We start from the raw sequence: 19,144 nt of genomic DNA, 5'->3' as shown, positions 1-19,144 counted from the left end.
CATTTTTTTTCCCCCTACTTGGGATATGACAACTTCAAGATTGTTTCATTGTAACTTGTGTGAACCGTTTTACGGAGACCTTTTGTGTAGGGATTAAGTCCCTTTGAAAGGGCGTGCTCTGTGATCCTGTTGCAGCTGTATTTCATGTAATGAACATTTCATGAAATCAGAGTCATAGAATCCTTAGAGTTGGAAGGGACAATTATGTAATGTAGTCCTACTCCCCTGCAATGAACAACACTACAGCTAGATCAGTTTGCCCAGGGCCTGATCCAGCCTTGCCTTGAAACTCTCAGGGATGGAGCATCCTCCACATCTCTGGGCCACCCGCTCCAGTGCATCACCACCCTCACTGTGAAATACTTCTACATATCCAGCCTAAATCTACCCTCTTTAAGCTTGAAGACATTTCCCTATGTTCTATCATCACAGACCCTGCTAAAGAGTCTGTCCCCTCCTTTCCTGTAGCTCCCCTTTAGATATTGAAAGGCCACTATCTTGAGACTTGAATTTAGTTAAGTCATAAGCTTGATTATTAGTTAAGGAGGACTAGTTAATTAATCATAATGTCAATACATCAACCAATCTTGAAATGCAAACGATGGGCCCATTAAACCCTTTCATGTTATGCACCCTTAAAGGGATTGTCTTACAGGGTATTGTTCAATTAGATAGTGGCATTGTACATAGACTGTTGTTTAAGTCTGCAGCTGCTGATTGTCTGTGGAAAAAAATCCCTAAGACCATTTTTAAGAGGCTCTTCTGAGAGGGAGATGAATACTTTTTTTTTGTATTTGCAAATCAAATATATTTTCTTGCATCCACCTGTTCTGTCCAGATTTCTGGATTCTTGGCACCTGTAGATGTTTTGTCAGTGTTTGGTTGTGTGTTTTTTTTTTTTGTTTTTTTTTTTTTCTTTAATGGAAACTTCAGTTCCATAATTCAGTGCCAGCTTTCAAGGGAGTGGTAAGCATTTGTTCAACACGCTTTCCCTTATGCTTGTAGTGAAAATTGCTAAATGTTTGACTTTGGAGGAAACAAATACGGTGCTTCTTATTTCATGCTCTAGTTAGTTGCATTTAATACCTTCTTTACCAGCAAACTTATTTTATTTTAGCTTCTCTAAGTCCAGTTATGTCACTCGATATTTACATCCTAGTGATTTCTTAATAGAGTTGTCATGTATTATCTTTAATTTCACATTCAGATGTGTGTTTCCTCAGAACCTGACAGGGCATCTCACAGATAAATCAGTCTCAGAAATCGTGTGCATTAGCACCTGCTTTCCTGTTTTGGCTGTCACCTCTTTCACAACCTGATCTTTGTCTTCATTGCAAAGCTTATGCAGGTTCACAGAACCATTGTGTATCTTTGAGACAGCTGCAGCTCTAAGTACACTTATCTTGGTACACAGGGTTATATTTTTAGCACTTGACTATCATTTTACCTTCTGTTTGAGTTTGTTATGCTCAAGCTCTTTTGTGTGTGAGTGATGAAGTCATTCAGTGGTATAAAAAGTGAGTGGTTTTGCTTATTTCTAATTTTAATTTTTGTATTTGTCTGCAGCTGCTGAAACATATGCTTGTGTTTGGACCTCACTCTTTCTAGCTGTTGGCACTGATGCAGTGTATTTTTCTGAACATTGTAGCTGTTGTGGTAGTTGCTCAGTACTCCACAAAATTCTGAGATAGAAGGTTGTGGTATGCAGATTGAGAAGGCATAACGACATTGGATGTATGGAAGTGGTGCTATGTCTGGGTTCCTCTCATACTCAGTAGCTACTTTGGAGCAGCACTGCTAAAAGTGGTGGAAATACACTGCCTTGCAGATGCAAAGTAAACTTTAGTAAAAGGGTTTCTGATTTTAAAGCTGTTATTTTCTATACTAGGTAGTGTAGTTCTTCCAAGAGAGGGAATCTTTCACTTCTGATGGCTGTAGAGATGTTTTCCCTTGATGGTGGCATCGTGTCATCAGATTTCTTTTTTCTTTCACTTAAAATATTATGACTGACTGATTTTACTGGTTAGTGGGTCATGTTCAGGAGGCTAGTAAGATATTTTACATGGGGATGCTTATGTGAATCTGCATGAAGCTTCTCTTCTTTACAGAAAGGATCAGAAGTTGATTAGAAGCAGATATTCAAGGTGAATGCATTTTGCTAAATTAAAAATAGTATTTGCTACATATGTGCTTTATAAAATGAGCTGCATTCGTGTGAAATAGGTTGGCAATGTCAGAAGCTTTCTCATATATGGATGTATAATCCAACCTGACTGTCTGAATATCTACTATTAGTGTTTAAGAATATAATGTGTACAAACATATATATTCATGACATATATTATGATATATATTTATATGTCCTGATATCCTGCACCTGCCTGGCTTTTGTAATTCTGGTTCTGAATATGTAATTTCAGTGATTTGAAAAAAATAAATAAAAATAAAAATCTCTATCCTAAAAGTGTGGTTGATTCATATCCATTTTGGCATTGTCCTAGGGCAGGCAATGAGGGAATTAATTTGGCTCTTGTATTCAGGTGATTCAGTATATGCAAGGTGCTGCAGGAAGTTTCTGTAGAGTAATTGTATTAGAATGATTTATTTGTTTTGTGACCATATTGTTTGCATCCCTTTTTTTGTATCCCATTGTTTGCAATTAGATGCTGGTGGCTTCTTTCCCAGCAATGGCTGTAGGCTGTTTCACTATTACCCTACAAACCCATCACCAGGATACCTGGACCATCAAACCTCGAACATGTATTGTGCAGATAATGTCCCCTTTGAAAAGGGAACACAACGGTTCTCAAACATAGATAAAGCTCAGCAGGAGAATTGGATGAGCGTGCAGTATTGAACACTTGCTTCAACTTTTTTGTGATAAAAGTTTAATGAACAGCACTTTTATGGGTTACCTTATCTTTAAATGTTCTTTTCTGATGGTGGCCTCTCAAGTTTCTTCTCAGTCATGTCACTGGAAAGTGCTGCCCTTCGTCAGCTTGTGTAAATACTTGGGTTCTCAGTGAGCTTGCACTCAGGTTTCAGTGCTGTTTAACTACAAAAGATAAGCTGGTTTTAAAAGCTTGAATGCTTTTCAGGTATATAGAAACATGTCATTCAACTTCTCATGCAAAGATATAAAGCATGTTGTGACACAGGAAATGACCTGGGGATTTGGGGAGAAGTGCTGACATTGTTATATTCTGCTGCATATCTGTAGACTAACATAATTCAAAAGAAATGGAATGAAATTCTTATCAAAAAGTATATTAGAGGGCTTCAGTAAAAAATAAATCAAATAGTTGGAGCTGTTAATTGATGCTGGGTTTTAACTTATTGTTTCTCTTTTTCTGAAAACCTCTTGTTACATATTATTTTCAGTTGAGGTCAGTTGACATAGCAAATCCATTAATTTTCAGATGGGTCAGTAGTCCATGCTGCCTGCAGGCTTTTTCTTGGAGTTTCTTCTACTTCTACTGTGTCTGGGATGGCAAATACATCCTATATATCCATGAGGAGTCCAGCAGAGTGGAACACTTCTCCTGTGAGTAGAGGGTGAGGGAGCTGGGGCTGTTCAGCCTGGAGGAGAGGAGGCTCAGGGGGGAAATCTGTCACTGACAAAAGTGCTTGAAGGGGGTGGTACAGGGAAGACAGAGTCAGGCTCTGTTAAGTGGTGCCCAGCACCAGGACTAGAGGCAATGGGCACAAATTGAAACATGGGAGGTTCCCTCTGAGCATGAGGCAGCTCTATGCTGTGCAGGTGCCATACCACTTGCACAGGTACCCTGGAGAGGCTGTAGATTCTCCTTGGAGATTTTCAGAAGCAGCCTGAACATGGGCCTGGGCACCATACTCTGGCTAGCCCTGAGAGGTTGGAGCAGGTGGACCAAGAGGGCTCTGCCAGCCTTGGCTATGCTGTGAGTCTGTGAAGTATCTCAGTTCTATGGAAGGAGAGATAAAACAGCATGAAACAAACGGGTCTGTTTCTAGTAATCTTCATGGGAGCTCAATTTCCAGAGCCAGAAGGTAAACCTGGAGAAGACAAGTGTAGTTATGCTGGCTTTGATTGCCAGAGTTAACCTTAGTGGAAATAACAACCTTACTTCCTTACTAGGTAAAGTTCTTCCTAGAGTACTAGAGTGTCTTGTACTGAAGAGGTGGTTCTTGGACATTACAGTTCTCCAAGTATTGTGGGTTCAAGCATACAGTGTCAGGGCATCTGTGTTGCACTGGAAGAAAACGAGTTGATCCTAAACAGGGTTAAAAAGTACATGTTCTTAAGAGGCATAGATCACCCAAAGCTAAGACTTGGTAATGAAGATGCTAAGTCTCTCCAAGGTGGCTGCCTTATCCTAGTTGCAGATGAAATAACATGAAAGTCTGCTGACTATTCAGTGCAATTTAAATGTAAGGTTAATTTTTGAAACAGGCTTGATTTCTGCTGCTGGTTGTTGACCCACATATGTGTCATTATGAGTGCTTAAAGAGAAATCTGCTTAGTATGGCCCTTAAACCAGATAGCAGTATGGGCCTGCTAAAAGATTTCAGAATCTGCTGCTTTGGTGATTGTGGAAGTGGGTAGATGTTAAATCTGAGACGAGTAGAAGAGATGTGAACACTGCACAGAGTTTCTGAAAAATGGAATCTGTCGAGTAATTTAATGGTTGCAGACCATTCTGTTAGTGCACCAGTGACTCTATGAGCAGTTACTTCTAATGCTGTATACTGTAGCATTATATCCTCCTTTAGCCTTAGATCATACATGGTTTTCTTTCATTTCCTTTTAACAGTGCTTTTTTTCTACTTAGCTTGCCTGGCACCGAGGATACTTCTTTTTGTTTGAATATGCAAACAGCTCTGTGATCCATCTTGGTATATCAAATCCCAGGGTGGAAAGTTATCGTCACTGTTGCTGAAGAGAGGTGCTTTAAAAAGAACTTTTAATAGGTTTGGTCTGGGATTTAATTTTGTATTTCAAGCTTCAGTAGTTAATTTGTTGTCATAGTAGCAGTAGAACACCTTGCTTTTCTCAACTGAGAGTTGTCAACCACATTTGCAAGATTACACTGCGTATTTGCATGTAAGACTAAGCGGTAGTAGGTCAGTATGTAACTCCTGAAGACTTGTGAAGTAAAAAGGAAAGTTTCTAGAGATAGACATAAATATTAAGCCTTGAATTTTGCACATAGCATACTTAAAACAGGAGGAATTAAATTTTAGTTTGTAATACTTTTTAGGTGGAATTCATAAAGGCTGGGTTTCTAACAAAAGCCTGAGCTGGCTTAACAGTGTTTTAAGGATTTTTATTTATTTAATGTATTTTTGTTATGGTTAACCAGCAAAAGGTAATACCAGAGGAAACAGGCTTGAAAGTGAATTAGAGTTTCAGCATGCTTCTTGAGAACCTGCGCATTGCTCTGTTTATTGTAGAGAATAGACAAAATATGGTCTTCGTGAGGACTGCACCACCTGATTTCAAAGCACTGTGTGCTTTCATGACTCAGGTGATTTGGTTACTTGCTGGAGGCAAGAAAGGTAAGATCTGTCACAGATATATTTCAAGTTGCATCACTGAAGACTATTTTTTCTATGGAAGGGACAGATGAGGACCTAACCTTCATGCTCATGCACTTCAGAGCTTATAGTATATGGTGAGCTGTCTGCTTTATTATAATTGTAGTCCTAATTCTTAGTTCCTTAGAAAAAATGAGGGCAGTGGGATCAGCTCTGCTAAGAAATGGTTTATTTTGGTGTGTCTGTGAGACAAACTGTTTTTTAAGACTCCATTTTTAAATAATTTAAATTTTTCTATGTGTTAGAAATGTGATTTACCTGAAACATAGGTAGAAGATGCTATTCTATTTCCAGATAGGTTAATTTTCACTGATAATACAATTGTGTTGTTTGTTTTTTTTATCATTTTATCCAAATTTCTGTTAACTTGTCTGTCAAGAATATAGGAAACATTTAATATTCCAAGCAGAAGTCCCTCGCAGGAGTTTTGCTGTAGTGCAAAACTTGTATTCAGAAACACTATCTTAGAGTGAAATTATCTTAGCATTGCTTTTGTGTGTGTGTGTAAAATGGGTAGTTCTCTTGTTTGTTTGAGAGACTGGAATGGAAACTAACAAAATCATCCTGGGAACTGAACACAAGTTGAAAAGAATAATCATAGGAAATCCTAGGTTGCTTTTTACAGCTGTGCTTGAGAGGGCAGAAACTATTAGATCTTTTCTTTCTTCAGGTGAAATTTCCTTTTGAAGAGAGAGAGTGCATACTGAAGTTGTGGGATAGTTACAGATATTTAAGATTTTTCTGTTATTAACAAAGGATTAGAAGAATTGAAATAAGAGTTGCAGTTCTGAGGAAATCCATAAACTCATGAAAACTAGATGAGGTGTAATGGTAAATTAAAATTGAGTAAAAATGGAAACTACATGAAGTGGAAGCTTTCATCCTATTGCACATTCATGAAATGGGGTGAAATGCTTGGAAAGAGAACTATAGCAATCAGAAAGCAATTTTTGAAATTGTTTTCATGAGATTACAGCTGCGTGCACAGAAATGTTTTAGTGATTAGGCAATGAGTGGGGTATCAAAGCAGCATGGAGAACTTGATTAAAAGTTTACTATTGAGTTTGCTCAAACATGAGAATGAGTGTAATTGTCACGAAAGACTGAGTGAAATTCAAACCAAAAAGGTACTGTTCAGCTGAATGGTAGCAGGCCTGTTCAGCTCCTTCTTAGAGGGCTAACAGTTGCAGCAGAAGAGAAAAAAATCAGCGTATAGCCAAGATCTCTATGCATTTTTAAATACAAAATTGAAGTGAAAGCTTGTGATAATGAGAGTAGGAGGAAGGACGTTTAATTTGACTTTGCTATTACTATAGAAATGGAAAAACATGTTCTGGAAAAACTGATATTTCTAATTATGTATTTCTAATATTCTGTTTTATTTATTGTTCTTCTTTTTCATTAGCAAAACCAAATAGGAAGCTGACATTCCTGTATTTGGCCAATGATGTCATACAGAACAGCAAAAGGAAAGGACCAGAATTTACAAAAGACTTTGCTCCAGTTATAGTGGAGGCTTTTAAGCATGTTTCAAGGTACAGTACGCTGTTACATGCAGTGCCCTTCATCATATTTTGAGAGATTAGTCCTCGAATCATCCACGAGACCCAGCTGGTTCTTGTCTGCTAATTCACTACTGGAAGTCTCGTTAATATTCCTAGCGTCCTTTTGATCTTGGGTAGTCTTAATGCTGTTAGATAAAGTTACATAGCAAACTCATCTGTGTTCAGTCATTTTTCCCTCAGGAAAGTGTTAGAAGTGCCTTAATTTAAGACTTTCAGTCTGCATTTATATGCTACAGCAATCTGGTATGTCTCATTACTGGTGTTTGTGATCTGTTTTTTTCCAGCGGGTGATCCTTCTTGTTGTATTACAGTGATGCTAGAATTTTGATACAGAATTATTTTCTTATAGTGCTTTAAAGCTGTTAAAAAAATCAAAGAAAAGTTTGCAGCTTTTGCATGATAGCCATACAGTTGTACTATGGACTGAGCAAACAAATAGAAGCAGGGGATTGGGCACTCAGTTTTTGTTGCTGCTGATGCACTTGCTAAACATCTTGAACTGTTCTTTTCTGTAAAATATGGCTTTGATATTTTCCGAGGTTATTGAACTTCTCATGCTTCGATAAGGTATGCCAAGATCATATAATCATGTTGTAATGTAATTGTGATGTATTTTCACCTCGTGTTCAATTTTCTTCTTGTTACAGTGAGTCTGATGAGAGTTGTAAAAAGCACCTTGGCCGTGTGCTGTCTATCTGGGAAGAAAGGTCTGTTTATGAAAATGATGTATTAGAACAACTTAGGCAAGCTTTATGTAAGTATTTTGTTTGCATATGAAAATTCAGTATCTTGTTTGAGGAGTCAGAGAAATCAAATTTAGGTTTGTTTTCATTTAGATGGAGACAGAAAAGTGAAGAAGCGTACGTATGAACAGATAAAAGTTGATGAAAATAACTGTTCACCTCGAAGTTCTCCCACTGACCCTCCGCAGGTAAAACAACATTTATAAAATGCATATGGTTTTGTAGATTAATTTTTCAGGTAATCTTATTTTTGCATGGCCTCTGCTTTTCTTTTTAATGAGTTACTTTTATGGGTAGGGATGACCACACCCCTTTCTTTAGTGCAGTTGGCTGAACTGTGTCCCATTAGGATGCAAGATTTCTCCAGATTGTGCTCAGTTGTTTTTCATGATGCATATTAGCTTTGTGAGGAGAAACTGCTGTGCTTTTTGCCTATCCGTGCAACTTTCTTATATTAAGGCTACATCAGTTTGTTTCAGTAAAGGAACTATTGGCTCTGCAACTCTAACTTTGAAATTTCTGAAAAGTAATGAAAAAATTAGCCTGTCATCTGCTATCCCTTTGTGAGGTGTAATCCACCAAAGGTTGCGGACAGTGGTCAACTTCACGCCTCATGAAACACCTCCTTTGAAGTACTTTGGGTTACAAGTTGGAATTAAGACATTTGGATGTTCTGTAACTTTAGTCATATTGACACTAAAACAAAAAGAGGTGGTGGAGTCTCCTCTGGAGATGTTCAAGGCCCTCCTGGATACCTACCTGTGCTACCTGGGCTAGGGAGCTGCTTTGGCAGGGGGGTTGGACTTGATGATCTCTAGAGGTCTCTCCCAACCCCCGCTATTCTGTTATTCTGTGAAAAATATATGAACTATATATCTTACTTTGCCAATGTTAGGATTTTAGCATTAGCTTTGATAGCATTTTAGGTTCTCATTTGATTTCCAGGGTGGTAAGTAATAGCACATATAATTGGAATAAGATTCCTAGCATTTATCAATAAAATATTTTTCAGTGTAGCAGTCATGATGCTTGAGTAAAGTTCCTTTCTATTTTGCCTTGCTCTGATTTTTATAATTTTTGTGGAATTATTATTATTATTATTTGTGGTACTGTCTCATTTCAAAAGGTTTTTCTTATAGCAAGGAATGACTCTCCTCAAATAATCATGACTTAGTATGTTTATGTGTAACAACTGTCTAGACTTATTTGAAAGTCAGTCTTTCTTCCAGAATTACACTGATCTAGTCTGGAATAGTGAAGCAAAGCACAAGCAAATAGTTTCAAAAATGTGTGGTAAAATGAAAGGTACTGTGAAATAGTAATTACTGTCAAAAAAAGAAATGTAAGTAGTCCTGTGCCAAGAACTTCAACGAAAAATCTGTTTTAGGAAGGTGACTAGGGATTTGATTTAGTAGTTGGGTAGGGATAGTGATAGGAGGATGGTTGGACTAGATGATCTTGTAGGTCCTTTCCAACCTTATGAACCTATGACTATAAAACTAAGCAACGCTGCAACATTCACCTGAATTCTATTTTGTCTGAGAGCGAATAGAATGTTGATATAATGCGGATATCATAAATGCTTTTAAAACCATCATCACATTGATTCTATAACCTTGTTGTGAACTACTGCTTTGTACTAGGATTTCTTTATTTAAACTAGTCTTCAATCTTGCATGCTTTTTCAGACCATGGATCTCATTAGAGCACTACAAGAACTAGAAAATGCAGCTTCTGGGGATGCAGCAGTTCATCAGAGGATAGCTTCTCTGCCTATAGAGGTCCAAGATGTGTCCCTGTTAGACAGGATAACAGGTGAGGGTTGGGGGGTCCAGTAACTGAAATGCTCTTAAGCAAACTTAGAAACATAGATTGAAGTCAGCCTTTACCTGTTTTTCTCTGCTTACTTTTAGATAAGGAATCTGGAGAGCAACTTTCCAAAATGGTAGACGATGCGTGTATGTTGCTGGCGGATTACAATGGCAGGTTGGCAGCTGAAATAGATGATAGGAAACAGCTAACACGAATGTTGTCAGACTTTCTACGATGTCAAAAAGAATTTCTTGCAGAGAAGGAACATAAGCTGGAAGTGCGTATCGTTTTGTTTTAGTCCATTCTTTGATAAAGCTTGATCTTGCAAATGTTTTTCGTTTGCTTAAGCAGCTTTTCTCCTCAAACATAAATACCAGCTAGATCTTTGTTTCCAGCACATTATTAACAAGATTTCTTTGGTTCTCACATTCCAACTCTATTAAAGCAGCTGAATAATAGGTAATATTACAATTGTGATCATTTCAGTGTTTGCCTTTTAGCATGTTCAGTCTGTGATAAGTAAAGGCTTAGTTGTGCAGATAGAAAGTCTTATCCTTATTGATAGAAACTTAATTCTTCACAGAGTAAGATCTTTATTGTTCTTCTCATTCGTTATTGTAAGTTTTAACTGTGTATGACAGGCTTAATAATTTCCTTTTTGTGAAGAGGATTGATCTTTCTGGTAATCGTATGTTTTTGAAGTTGCTTACAGAATAAGAATTTAATTACTGGTTTTAACGTAAATCTTTACTTGACTCAAGGATATGTTAGTAAAACACTAAGGTTTTGCAGCATCGATTACAGCTGGTTGGCAGCATTTTCAGCAGTAGGGACAGTTAGGTAGGACAAATAATTAATAAAAGAAGGGTAAAGATTGTACAGATGGATGTGAATGGATGATCTATGAAGCTATTCCAATATTTACTACTGTCAGTCACTTGTTTTCCTTACCTGTTGCATAACTACCAAGACTTCGGTGAATTTTACACCTTTCTTAAATAGGACATGATTTCAGGTCCATTACTTCCCCAATCCATTATGTCAAATTTGAGATATAGGTTCAAATCTTGACTTGAATGTTATGGCAATAAAACTGGAACTGCATCTTTTTGTGAGGGGAAATAGCTGTACAGTTGCAGTGTCCTGTAACTGTAGCATATGGACGTAGTCCTTATGTGGTACACAGATTAATTTCTTTTCAGGTTTTGTATCTAACAGGTCTATTGTAAAAGATTTTCTTCACTTTGTGCTTTCTTTACCATTTTGTAATGTCATAACTGGAGTTCAAGTTTTGTAGCATCTTGGTTCAGGAAAATGCTGTTCATGATGCATCTGAAGTTGTCTTTCCTAGAGTGCTATTGTTTCCTGACCTTTGCTCTTGTGCCTCACAGAAAAGCAATTGATGAAGGTTTTTCCTGCCAGCTTCACTGTATTTATCCTTACCTGAGGGAAGAATATCAACCAACTTCGTGTAAGATAGATGGTATGCATGGTAGTGTTGATCACAGTAGCAAATGATCCAACTGGTCAACGGAACCTGAAAGAACAGGAAGCCTTAAGCTTTTCATCACCTGCCCTATCTTCCATATGTGTATGTAATGCATTTGAAGGACATAGTCCCACTGTAGTGCACTGGGAACAATGTCTTCTTTTTGTAGATCATTACCTGCAATTACACCTATTTAGAAATAGCGTGCTCAAAAGGTAGTAGTGACTTTAGTCCTTCAGACAAGTTTATGTAGAAACCAGTGCTTGATTAATCAGTAATTACAAATGAAATGCAACTTTGAACATATTTCACTCTTATTGGCAGTTTTAAACAAATATAAAATGGTTTAATTTCCCAATATTTCTAGGTCTGCAAGTTCATAGCTTTAAGAATAGCAGCTGTAGTTCATAGCTAGTACCCAACCTGCCGTGGTCCTTAAACTGAATTGCTTGGCAGCTATTACTTATTTATTATTATTTCTTGAACTATTATTTAAATAGCTACAAAATCTTATTCTGATACAGTACACTTCCAGTTTTGGGCTGGTTCCAGTGGCCTTTCTTTACAGGGAGGAGACAGTAGTCTTCAGTGTCTTTTAGTTTTTTTTAAACAATTGAAGTGTTAAGGTGTTGAGGTATATTAAGAATGCTTTTAGGCTGATCATAAATATAAGCTACTAAAAAAACCCAAAAAACCTGATAAAAAGTAGTGTAATCTCAGTAATAATAAAATAATAGAAGAGATGTGAGCTAAGAAGATAGGAAAAGACAATAAACCTTAGAAATCAAACTTATAAACTTGTGTTAAGGTAAGTGAAGTGACTTCTTTTAAACTCACTACCAGTAGTGCCTTTTGGTTAGTGAACTGAAGCCTGATAAACATTCAGAAGCTTTGAAATGCAAGATCACCATTTCTTCAGGATAGTGTCCATAGTCAGTGGACTGAATTTCTTTTTATATGGATGTTTTCTGGTGTAAATACTGGTTGCCTGCAGCTAGATGCATTCATTTGATCAAGCAAGGGCTGCATTTTTTTTTGTCTTTGGGAACACCATACCTCATTTTGAGCCTTGTTTTTTGGCTTGTCATGTGAAATAGCACTGGAAAAAGAGCTTGTCATCTGTTTGTTTGAGAACATATTTACTGAACTGTGTTTCTAGACTTCAATTTCCAAGCTTAAGTTCTGGTGAAATTCATCTGTTCTGGATAAGGACAGTTCCTTTGTTAGACTTCTGACTATTGACGTTCTTTTGAGTTAATGTATTTCTGACTTAGTATCAGCCATCAGTGTTTTTTGAGGTCCTGTGCAACTGCTCTGCCCAACCCCCAGTTGTGTTAAGAAACAAGTGGTTGTATTATTTTTGATTTCTAGGGGTGTCACCTGCTGTTGACCTGGTTTAACGGCATTAGGATTAGAATTTACAGAAAACTCTTACTGTCTTTAAACTTCAGACTAGGGCTTTTTAGACCTACATTTTGCAGGCCTTCTTTGTTAACCTTCTGAAGCAAGTTTACAGGTAAGTAACTTGTAATAACCAGTCTTTGCATGAGCACAGGAAATTTTGACAAGAGATAAACACATGGACTGTAATGTCTGCATCAAAAGTTAACCATTCTTCTTAGTAGGTGAATTTCATAACTCTACTGTGGTAAGTAGTATTGTTTTTAACTCTTAAGTCATTTCCTTTAACGTCTGTCTAGCTTCTGTTGCAGGTGGTGGCCATGGACCTATCTTCTAATGATGTCACCATCCCTTAGTATACACATCCTGCTAAAAATAAATTTAAGAATCAAAATCTTGTATTGTCTGTTGTTTTTGAAAACTAAAGGGGAGGAAATCTGTAACTGCTCATACCAAACCTCTTGTCATCTATCTTCTCACAAACATTACTGAATTTATACCTGATCACATACCAAGTTTATGCCTGACATGGATAGGATAATTATTTATCAGAGCCATTCCTTTTTCTTGAAGATCAAAGCTTTCACATGGTTGTTCCTAAAATTTTGAAGTTATTTTGGTTAAATCATTTGAATTTCCAAGTGCAGAAATCTGAGTGTCACCTGTGTTGAAAGTTGCCATTACTCAAAGCAAAGTGCTGTGAAAAGGAGACTTTCAGACTTCAGCTTTTTAACCTACACTGTTACTTACTGGACTTAGGTGAACGTCAGAAATAAGTGATGGATAGAGAACTTGTCCTTCACAAGCGCAGTAAAGAACTTTCATTTTATTGTTGTAATTTTTGTATGCACCAGGAAGGATGTATTTTACTGTTGTTGTTATGCCCCTTCTTGGAAACTCTCAAATTTAGGATTCTTCTGAAGAGCTTCTTCCCCTTCCTTTTATAAGATTTTTTTTTAGAAGTATAAGGAAGATTCATGGTACCATAGTTTTATCTGGAAGTTTGTATAAGATTTATAGACAGGTGTAATTCTTCCTTAACTGAAAAATGGGCATTCTTGCAGAAAGACTTCGTAAGAATGTTTATTCAGAGCTTTGAGGACTAGTATTTCCTATTTTCTACTTGTTTGGTTCACTCCTCCCTTTCCTCCTCCTTGTTGAGCCCCTGTAGTGCCCCTGTTCTCATTCCGTAGTGTTAGAACAGAAGTGTTGGTTAGTCCATCGATCTCACTGAAGCCTATGAGAAGGAGCTCTTTATGTTGATCAGGAACAGAGAATGAGCTGTATCGAACTTAATATCTCGATGCCCTCATGTCCATGTGGCAAACGTTGTCCTATAGACATTCTGGAAGTAACATGGCCTTAGAAATACAAGGGTGACAAGAGGAGTACCTGATTTACTGTTGCTTTGCTTTTGTCTTTTCTACGACCTCACTGATTACAGAGTAGGTAGACTCTTATTAAATTTGAAATAAAGTATTTGATCATGCAGAGACTTATATGACTTACTGGCAAACATGGACAGAAGGTAACACTCTTACAAAAAAAAAAAAGGAAATTCAAGACAGACACCTCTCATCTTTTATTGTTTAAAAACAGCATGTCTGTACTTAGCATATGCAGGATGACCTAGGTTGTTTTTTGTTTTTTTTTTTTTACATGAACTTTGTAACTATTTACACCTTAAATTTGGAAATATTCTTCTCACAATATCCAAATTGTTAGGAAGGAAGTTCTCTGCTGGGAGGCTTTCTTGTTTTGGCAGATTACATTTAATTAAGATGTCTGCTTCTGTTTTCTTGCATTCCTTATTTTATACAGCTGTATAAACAATATTCTCATCCTTACGCTCACACATCTGGTTGTAACTGCGGTTACTTAGCATACAATATGTTCATTGCACTTCTGTTTCACAATTGAGCTTTATAGCTCAATATAACTTCTTGGAAAGCTTAATTTTGTTGACGAATTTTATGGGTAAAAGGTAGCTTTGGAGTCAGGATATTTTGCTCTGTTCATTTCCAGGTTAATGGTTTCAAATGCAGCAAAAAACATTCAGCTAAAAATTTAAGGATAGTGGTGTACAATAACAGACCTTTGGTTTTCACTTTTTTTTTTTTCCTTAGTGCAAGACAGGTCTACTGATTTCTTCCACTATAGCCTTAGTTAACATCAGGGGTGTCAAAGGGTATTATGCTTTTTTTTTTTTTTTTAGTTACCTAGTACCTTTTGTATGTTAGCTTGTTTCTTTCTGTGTGCTAAATGAACTTAAAATGCCGTGGTCAGTCATATGTTTTTCAAATCCACTTGAAATAATTGAGTTTAATTCATAAACCTTGCAGTGGAGCAGCTGAAGTGTTCTGCTGTTATTTGAAGTTGAGGAAGACTGATTTGTGGCATGAATTCTACGCTGCTTTTTGTTTTAGGGTGGAATTTTCTCTGCAGCATTGTAGGTGATCTACAGATCCCTAACTGTGGCAGAACTGCAGTAACTCAGTAATCTTTAACTAGAACCCCAGCTGTGCTGTAACTTATTAATAGTACAATGACTACAGAGCTATTAGTTGGGAGATATTAGGAATTTATCACAGAAGGTTCGTCCATACTAAGCAGGACTGTTTTGAGTATTTAAGGTCTTCTGATACTTTCTTGGGCATGCAGGTCTCTGTGTAAGTAATAATAACCAGACATTGTTCTCTTTTGTGGTCTGTTTTGACATTTTGGATTGTATTCATTTCTATTCAGGGTTGAAGCTCAAGGAATTTAATCTGGCTCAAGAATGCTTTCAGTTCAGCATTGTACATGACTTCTGCAGAAACAGATGGTCAATCAAGGTATTCGTGAGTTGAGGAGAATGGGACTTAAGACCCCTTTATAGATAAAAAAAAAAAAAAGAGGCTTAGAATCAGAATTTTTTTACTTGTTGGCCCACAAAATAATCTTCAATATAATTTGTTTGTTTTGTCTTTTGAAGAATGCTTGTAGCTGTTCATCAGGAGAAGATTGTAGACCAGTAGACTCACTTTATTCTAGTTCTCCCTATAGGCTGTTCAAAATGAAATTGGATTCAGGAACAGATCATTGTGTTTAGAGATTTGTTCAAAGCCCTTCCTCCTGCATTCGTTTTTTACTATTGGAGATGCTTAGTGTAAAATGTCTTGGAGTTCTAGTCATCTTAAAGTTGAGCTGAACAATACAAATCCTTTCCTGAATGTAGCCGCTGATTTTCAGAAAAAATAAAATTCATTGAGCTTATTGGCTTGTATTCTATACAAGGTGATTGGAAAGACTTCAGCAATCACTGCAGTACCCAGAGTTTACTTGAAGTTGAAGTATTTGATGGAAATGGTTTAAAACAAGATAGACACATTTCTTATCTGTGAAAGAATTAGACTAGCTAAGCATGGTTACAAATTGCTAACCCACTTTTTTGAATGTGATTGTTTGTACGTTACCATGAGCATTTTAGATCTCTACTGAAAAGTGGCAGAATAAAGTTGAAAAAATGAGGCTTTTTAGAACTAATATGCTGAACAGGAGTTGAGAACAGCACCTCTTAGGTCAAATACAACAAAGTCAGGCTGTCAGTGAATTTTTTTTCTTTGCTGTACCCGCTTTATGAGAAAAGTACTTATTTGTATCATTTCTTCTAACAATCCTACAACTGCTCCATGCTTGGCCAATGAGTATCAGTATTTTATAGTGACTAGGAACTGGAGTCTCAGAGTCATGGTGCGTAATTTCCCAGTTTGTATCTGAAGGAGTATTTTACTCCAGAGTTCTTTGTTCTCAGCACAACAGAGACTTTTGAAGAATTCCATTTTCTCAGTTATATTTTACCAGTGATTTGAATAAAAATCCTTGCTTTTCAAACAAACTGGACATGATTTAGATTGTACTTTGCTCATTCCTGTAATACGAGGATAACTTTTTACTGCAGTTCAGGTTTTAAAGCACTGCTTGTCACATTACTCCCAAATCAAAGCACCTTAAATGATAAAATTGTTATAACTTCTGTATTCAGAAAACTTTTATTTAACCAGTTTACTATTTGTGAAGTGTTTTTTGTTTGTTTGTTTTTTAAACTCTTCATCCTACCCTTAACTCTTTATTTGAAGAAAAAACAAGTAGAAGTACACAGGTTCTTATGATCTGGGGTATCTTTTGAATTCTTGTCTATAAACCTACAGAGCAAAGATACTGGTTGTACCTATGTAGTACTTGCTGCTGCTAACGAGTCCTTTAGACAGTGTTCCTGGCTGTTGTAAGCCAAAACAAATTAATCTATTTATGTCATCTTCAGAAGAACAAGTTTTACAGGTATGTAATGAATTCCTTTTTTATGCAAATGAACATTGTGAGGGAACTGAAAAGTGATAATGGAATTGTCAGTGCAGTATGCTTTATCTAGAACTACTTACAGAGTTTCTGAAGGCAGCTGAAAACTGAACAATGACTTTTGAGTGATTTCTTGAGCAGATGTTCTTTCCATTGACCAGACACATTGCCTCACTGAAAGAAAAGAATCTAGATTTAAGAAGCATTTTAACTGTAGCACCTGTCTCTGTCAGTGCTGACCATGTTGCATGTTTTTTGTTTTGTTTAGTTTTTTGTTTATTTGCTTTTTAGTAAAGGTGTAGTCTTAACTAGAGGTCTTAATTTCATTGCTGTTTGAATAGGTTTTTTTTTTTTCCCTCCAGTGCTTCTATCAATAGAACTATTACATTTTAAGAATGGTTATTTTTCTTATTTTGAATGGAAAGCCAACAGAACTATAAAATTGGCTTTTATTCTTCCCCCACGCCTCCCCAGCCCAGCTGAAATCTGCTTTTGGAATTGCTGTAGCAAATGCAAGTTAATAGAAATGTTAGAATAATTCAGAATGACAGGTCGCAGTGTTGGGGGGGGGGGGGGGGGGCGGTGGGACTCATTGCTAAATGTGGTTACGCAAAATCCTTTCTCTATTTGTCAGCTACAAAGAAAGTATTTAGAAACTTTCTTCAAGAAAGAAATTTTCTTCAAGAAAGAAACTTTGGATGGAGAGGAGAAAGACGGGAAGCTTTGAGAAAACTAATCCATGGTTTGAGATGGCAGCATATATAAACAAGCTGGATAGAAATCTGTTTCTTTAGTTAACATCATTTGGTACTTCAATTTAATGAGAAGATAAGTCGTTGTGTAGCTAGCTGTAGCTTCCACTCAAATACTGTGCTTTTAAGTGTTCCATCTGAATTGTGTCCTAAGTAAAGCTGGTGTCATTAGGCTAGTACTCAGGAGTTCTGCTTGGAATTTTTTTCTGCCATCATTAAAATCTTGAAACTATAATAAAACCTTTGTCATGGCAAGCTTCTGTATTCTGTTAAAAGGGAGCACTGTACTTAAGTTAGTCTTTAATATGACCTATACATATATTTCACTGCACTTCTGATAACGATCTGGTTGTTCGTAAAGGCTGATGAGAAATACTACTAGGTCTGTCATCTTGTGGATGACAGGCTGATCATGAGCCAGCAGTGTGCACTGGTGGCCAAGAAGGCCAGTGGTATCCTGGGGTGCATTAAAAAGAGCATGGCCAGCAGGTCAAGGGATGCGATCCTCACCCTCTAAACTGCCCTGTGACCTGGTAAGGGTGACAGAGCACTGGCACAGGCTGCCCAGAGAGGTGGTGAAGTCTCCTTCTCTGGAGACATTCAAGACCCACCTGGATGCCTACCTGTGTAACCTGGGCTAGGGAGCTGCTTTGGTGGGAGGGTTGGACTTGATTATCTCTAGAGGTCCCTTCCAGTCCCTACAATTCTGTGATCTGACAGAAGAAAGAAGATAAATGGTTAGAACATCAACAAGACCTTTTGTCAGCTTGGTTGAAATAACACACGGCAGATTTTGTTCTATCTCAGGTACAAACTTCAGATGTTTCCTCTTAAAAACAGTAGGTCTTTAGGTACAAAAAGTGTTTTGCATACAATCTAGTACTGAACTTAATAACATTTAATGTTTGTGGACAGGATTAATAGCTTTCTGAAGAATTTGTGCAGCAAGGAAGCAGTCTACTAGTGGACAACAGCTGCATGTATATTATCAATTTAAGGAAAATTTGCATCTACTCTAGATCTTGTTTATAGTGCTTATATTTACCTCTGTCTTCACAAACACATAGGGAAGACAAAGGATTATTTTCTTAATTGTGTGCAGCAGTGATCAGCTTCAAAGCTCAAATACATCTAATAACATGAAATGATTTACTATTTAAGTTTAGTCAATTCTTAATGGAAGGAATGTTGACTAGTACAAATTAGTTTGTAATTATAGGTGCTATTTTTGTGACAAAAAATGATAAGAATTTTAAAAATACATGTTCTAGAAGGCTTCTTAATGTTGTGGTGTGTAAGGACTGCCGTTTCCATGAGTTTTCCTAAACCCAGAGCTTGAATTGAAATTGTAGATCATTTCATGAGTTATCTGCAAAATCTTACTTAAAAAAAATAAAAGTAAAGCAAAGCCTCTTGGATAAGGACCGTATTTAGTTGTAATAATTCTGATGACAAATTATTTTGAGTTCA

General features: G+C 36.9%; 1 protein-coding gene across 1 annotated transcript in view; it reads left to right on the top strand.

Moving 5' to 3' along the window:
* RPRD1A (regulation of nuclear pre-mRNA domain containing 1A) overlaps positions 1 to 19,144 on the top strand; it is a 42,637-nt gene that overhangs the window by 5,311 nt on the left and 18,182 nt on the right. The window contains exons 2-6 of the mRNA XM_065752848.1: positions 6,980 to 7,109; positions 7,787 to 7,893; positions 7,976 to 8,070; positions 9,571 to 9,697; positions 9,796 to 9,971. Of these exons, the coding sequence (XP_065608920.1) occupies positions 6,980 to 7,109; positions 7,787 to 7,893; positions 7,976 to 8,070; positions 9,571 to 9,697; positions 9,796 to 9,971 (635 nt within the window). The remainder of the gene's footprint in view (positions 1 to 6,979; positions 7,110 to 7,786; positions 7,894 to 7,975; positions 8,071 to 9,570; positions 9,698 to 9,795; positions 9,972 to 19,144) is intronic.

Source organism: Cyrtonyx montezumae, unplaced genomic scaffold (assembly GCF_038088225.1).
Source record: "Cyrtonyx montezumae isolate F1298 unplaced genomic scaffold, pur_monq_1.0 scaffold_8, whole genome shotgun sequence".
Taxonomy (NCBI): Eukaryota; Metazoa; Chordata; class Aves; order Galliformes; family Odontophoridae; genus Cyrtonyx; species Cyrtonyx montezumae.
The sequence above is the reverse complement of the archived record's forward strand: the minus strand, read 5'-3'. Positions and strand labels throughout refer to the sequence as shown.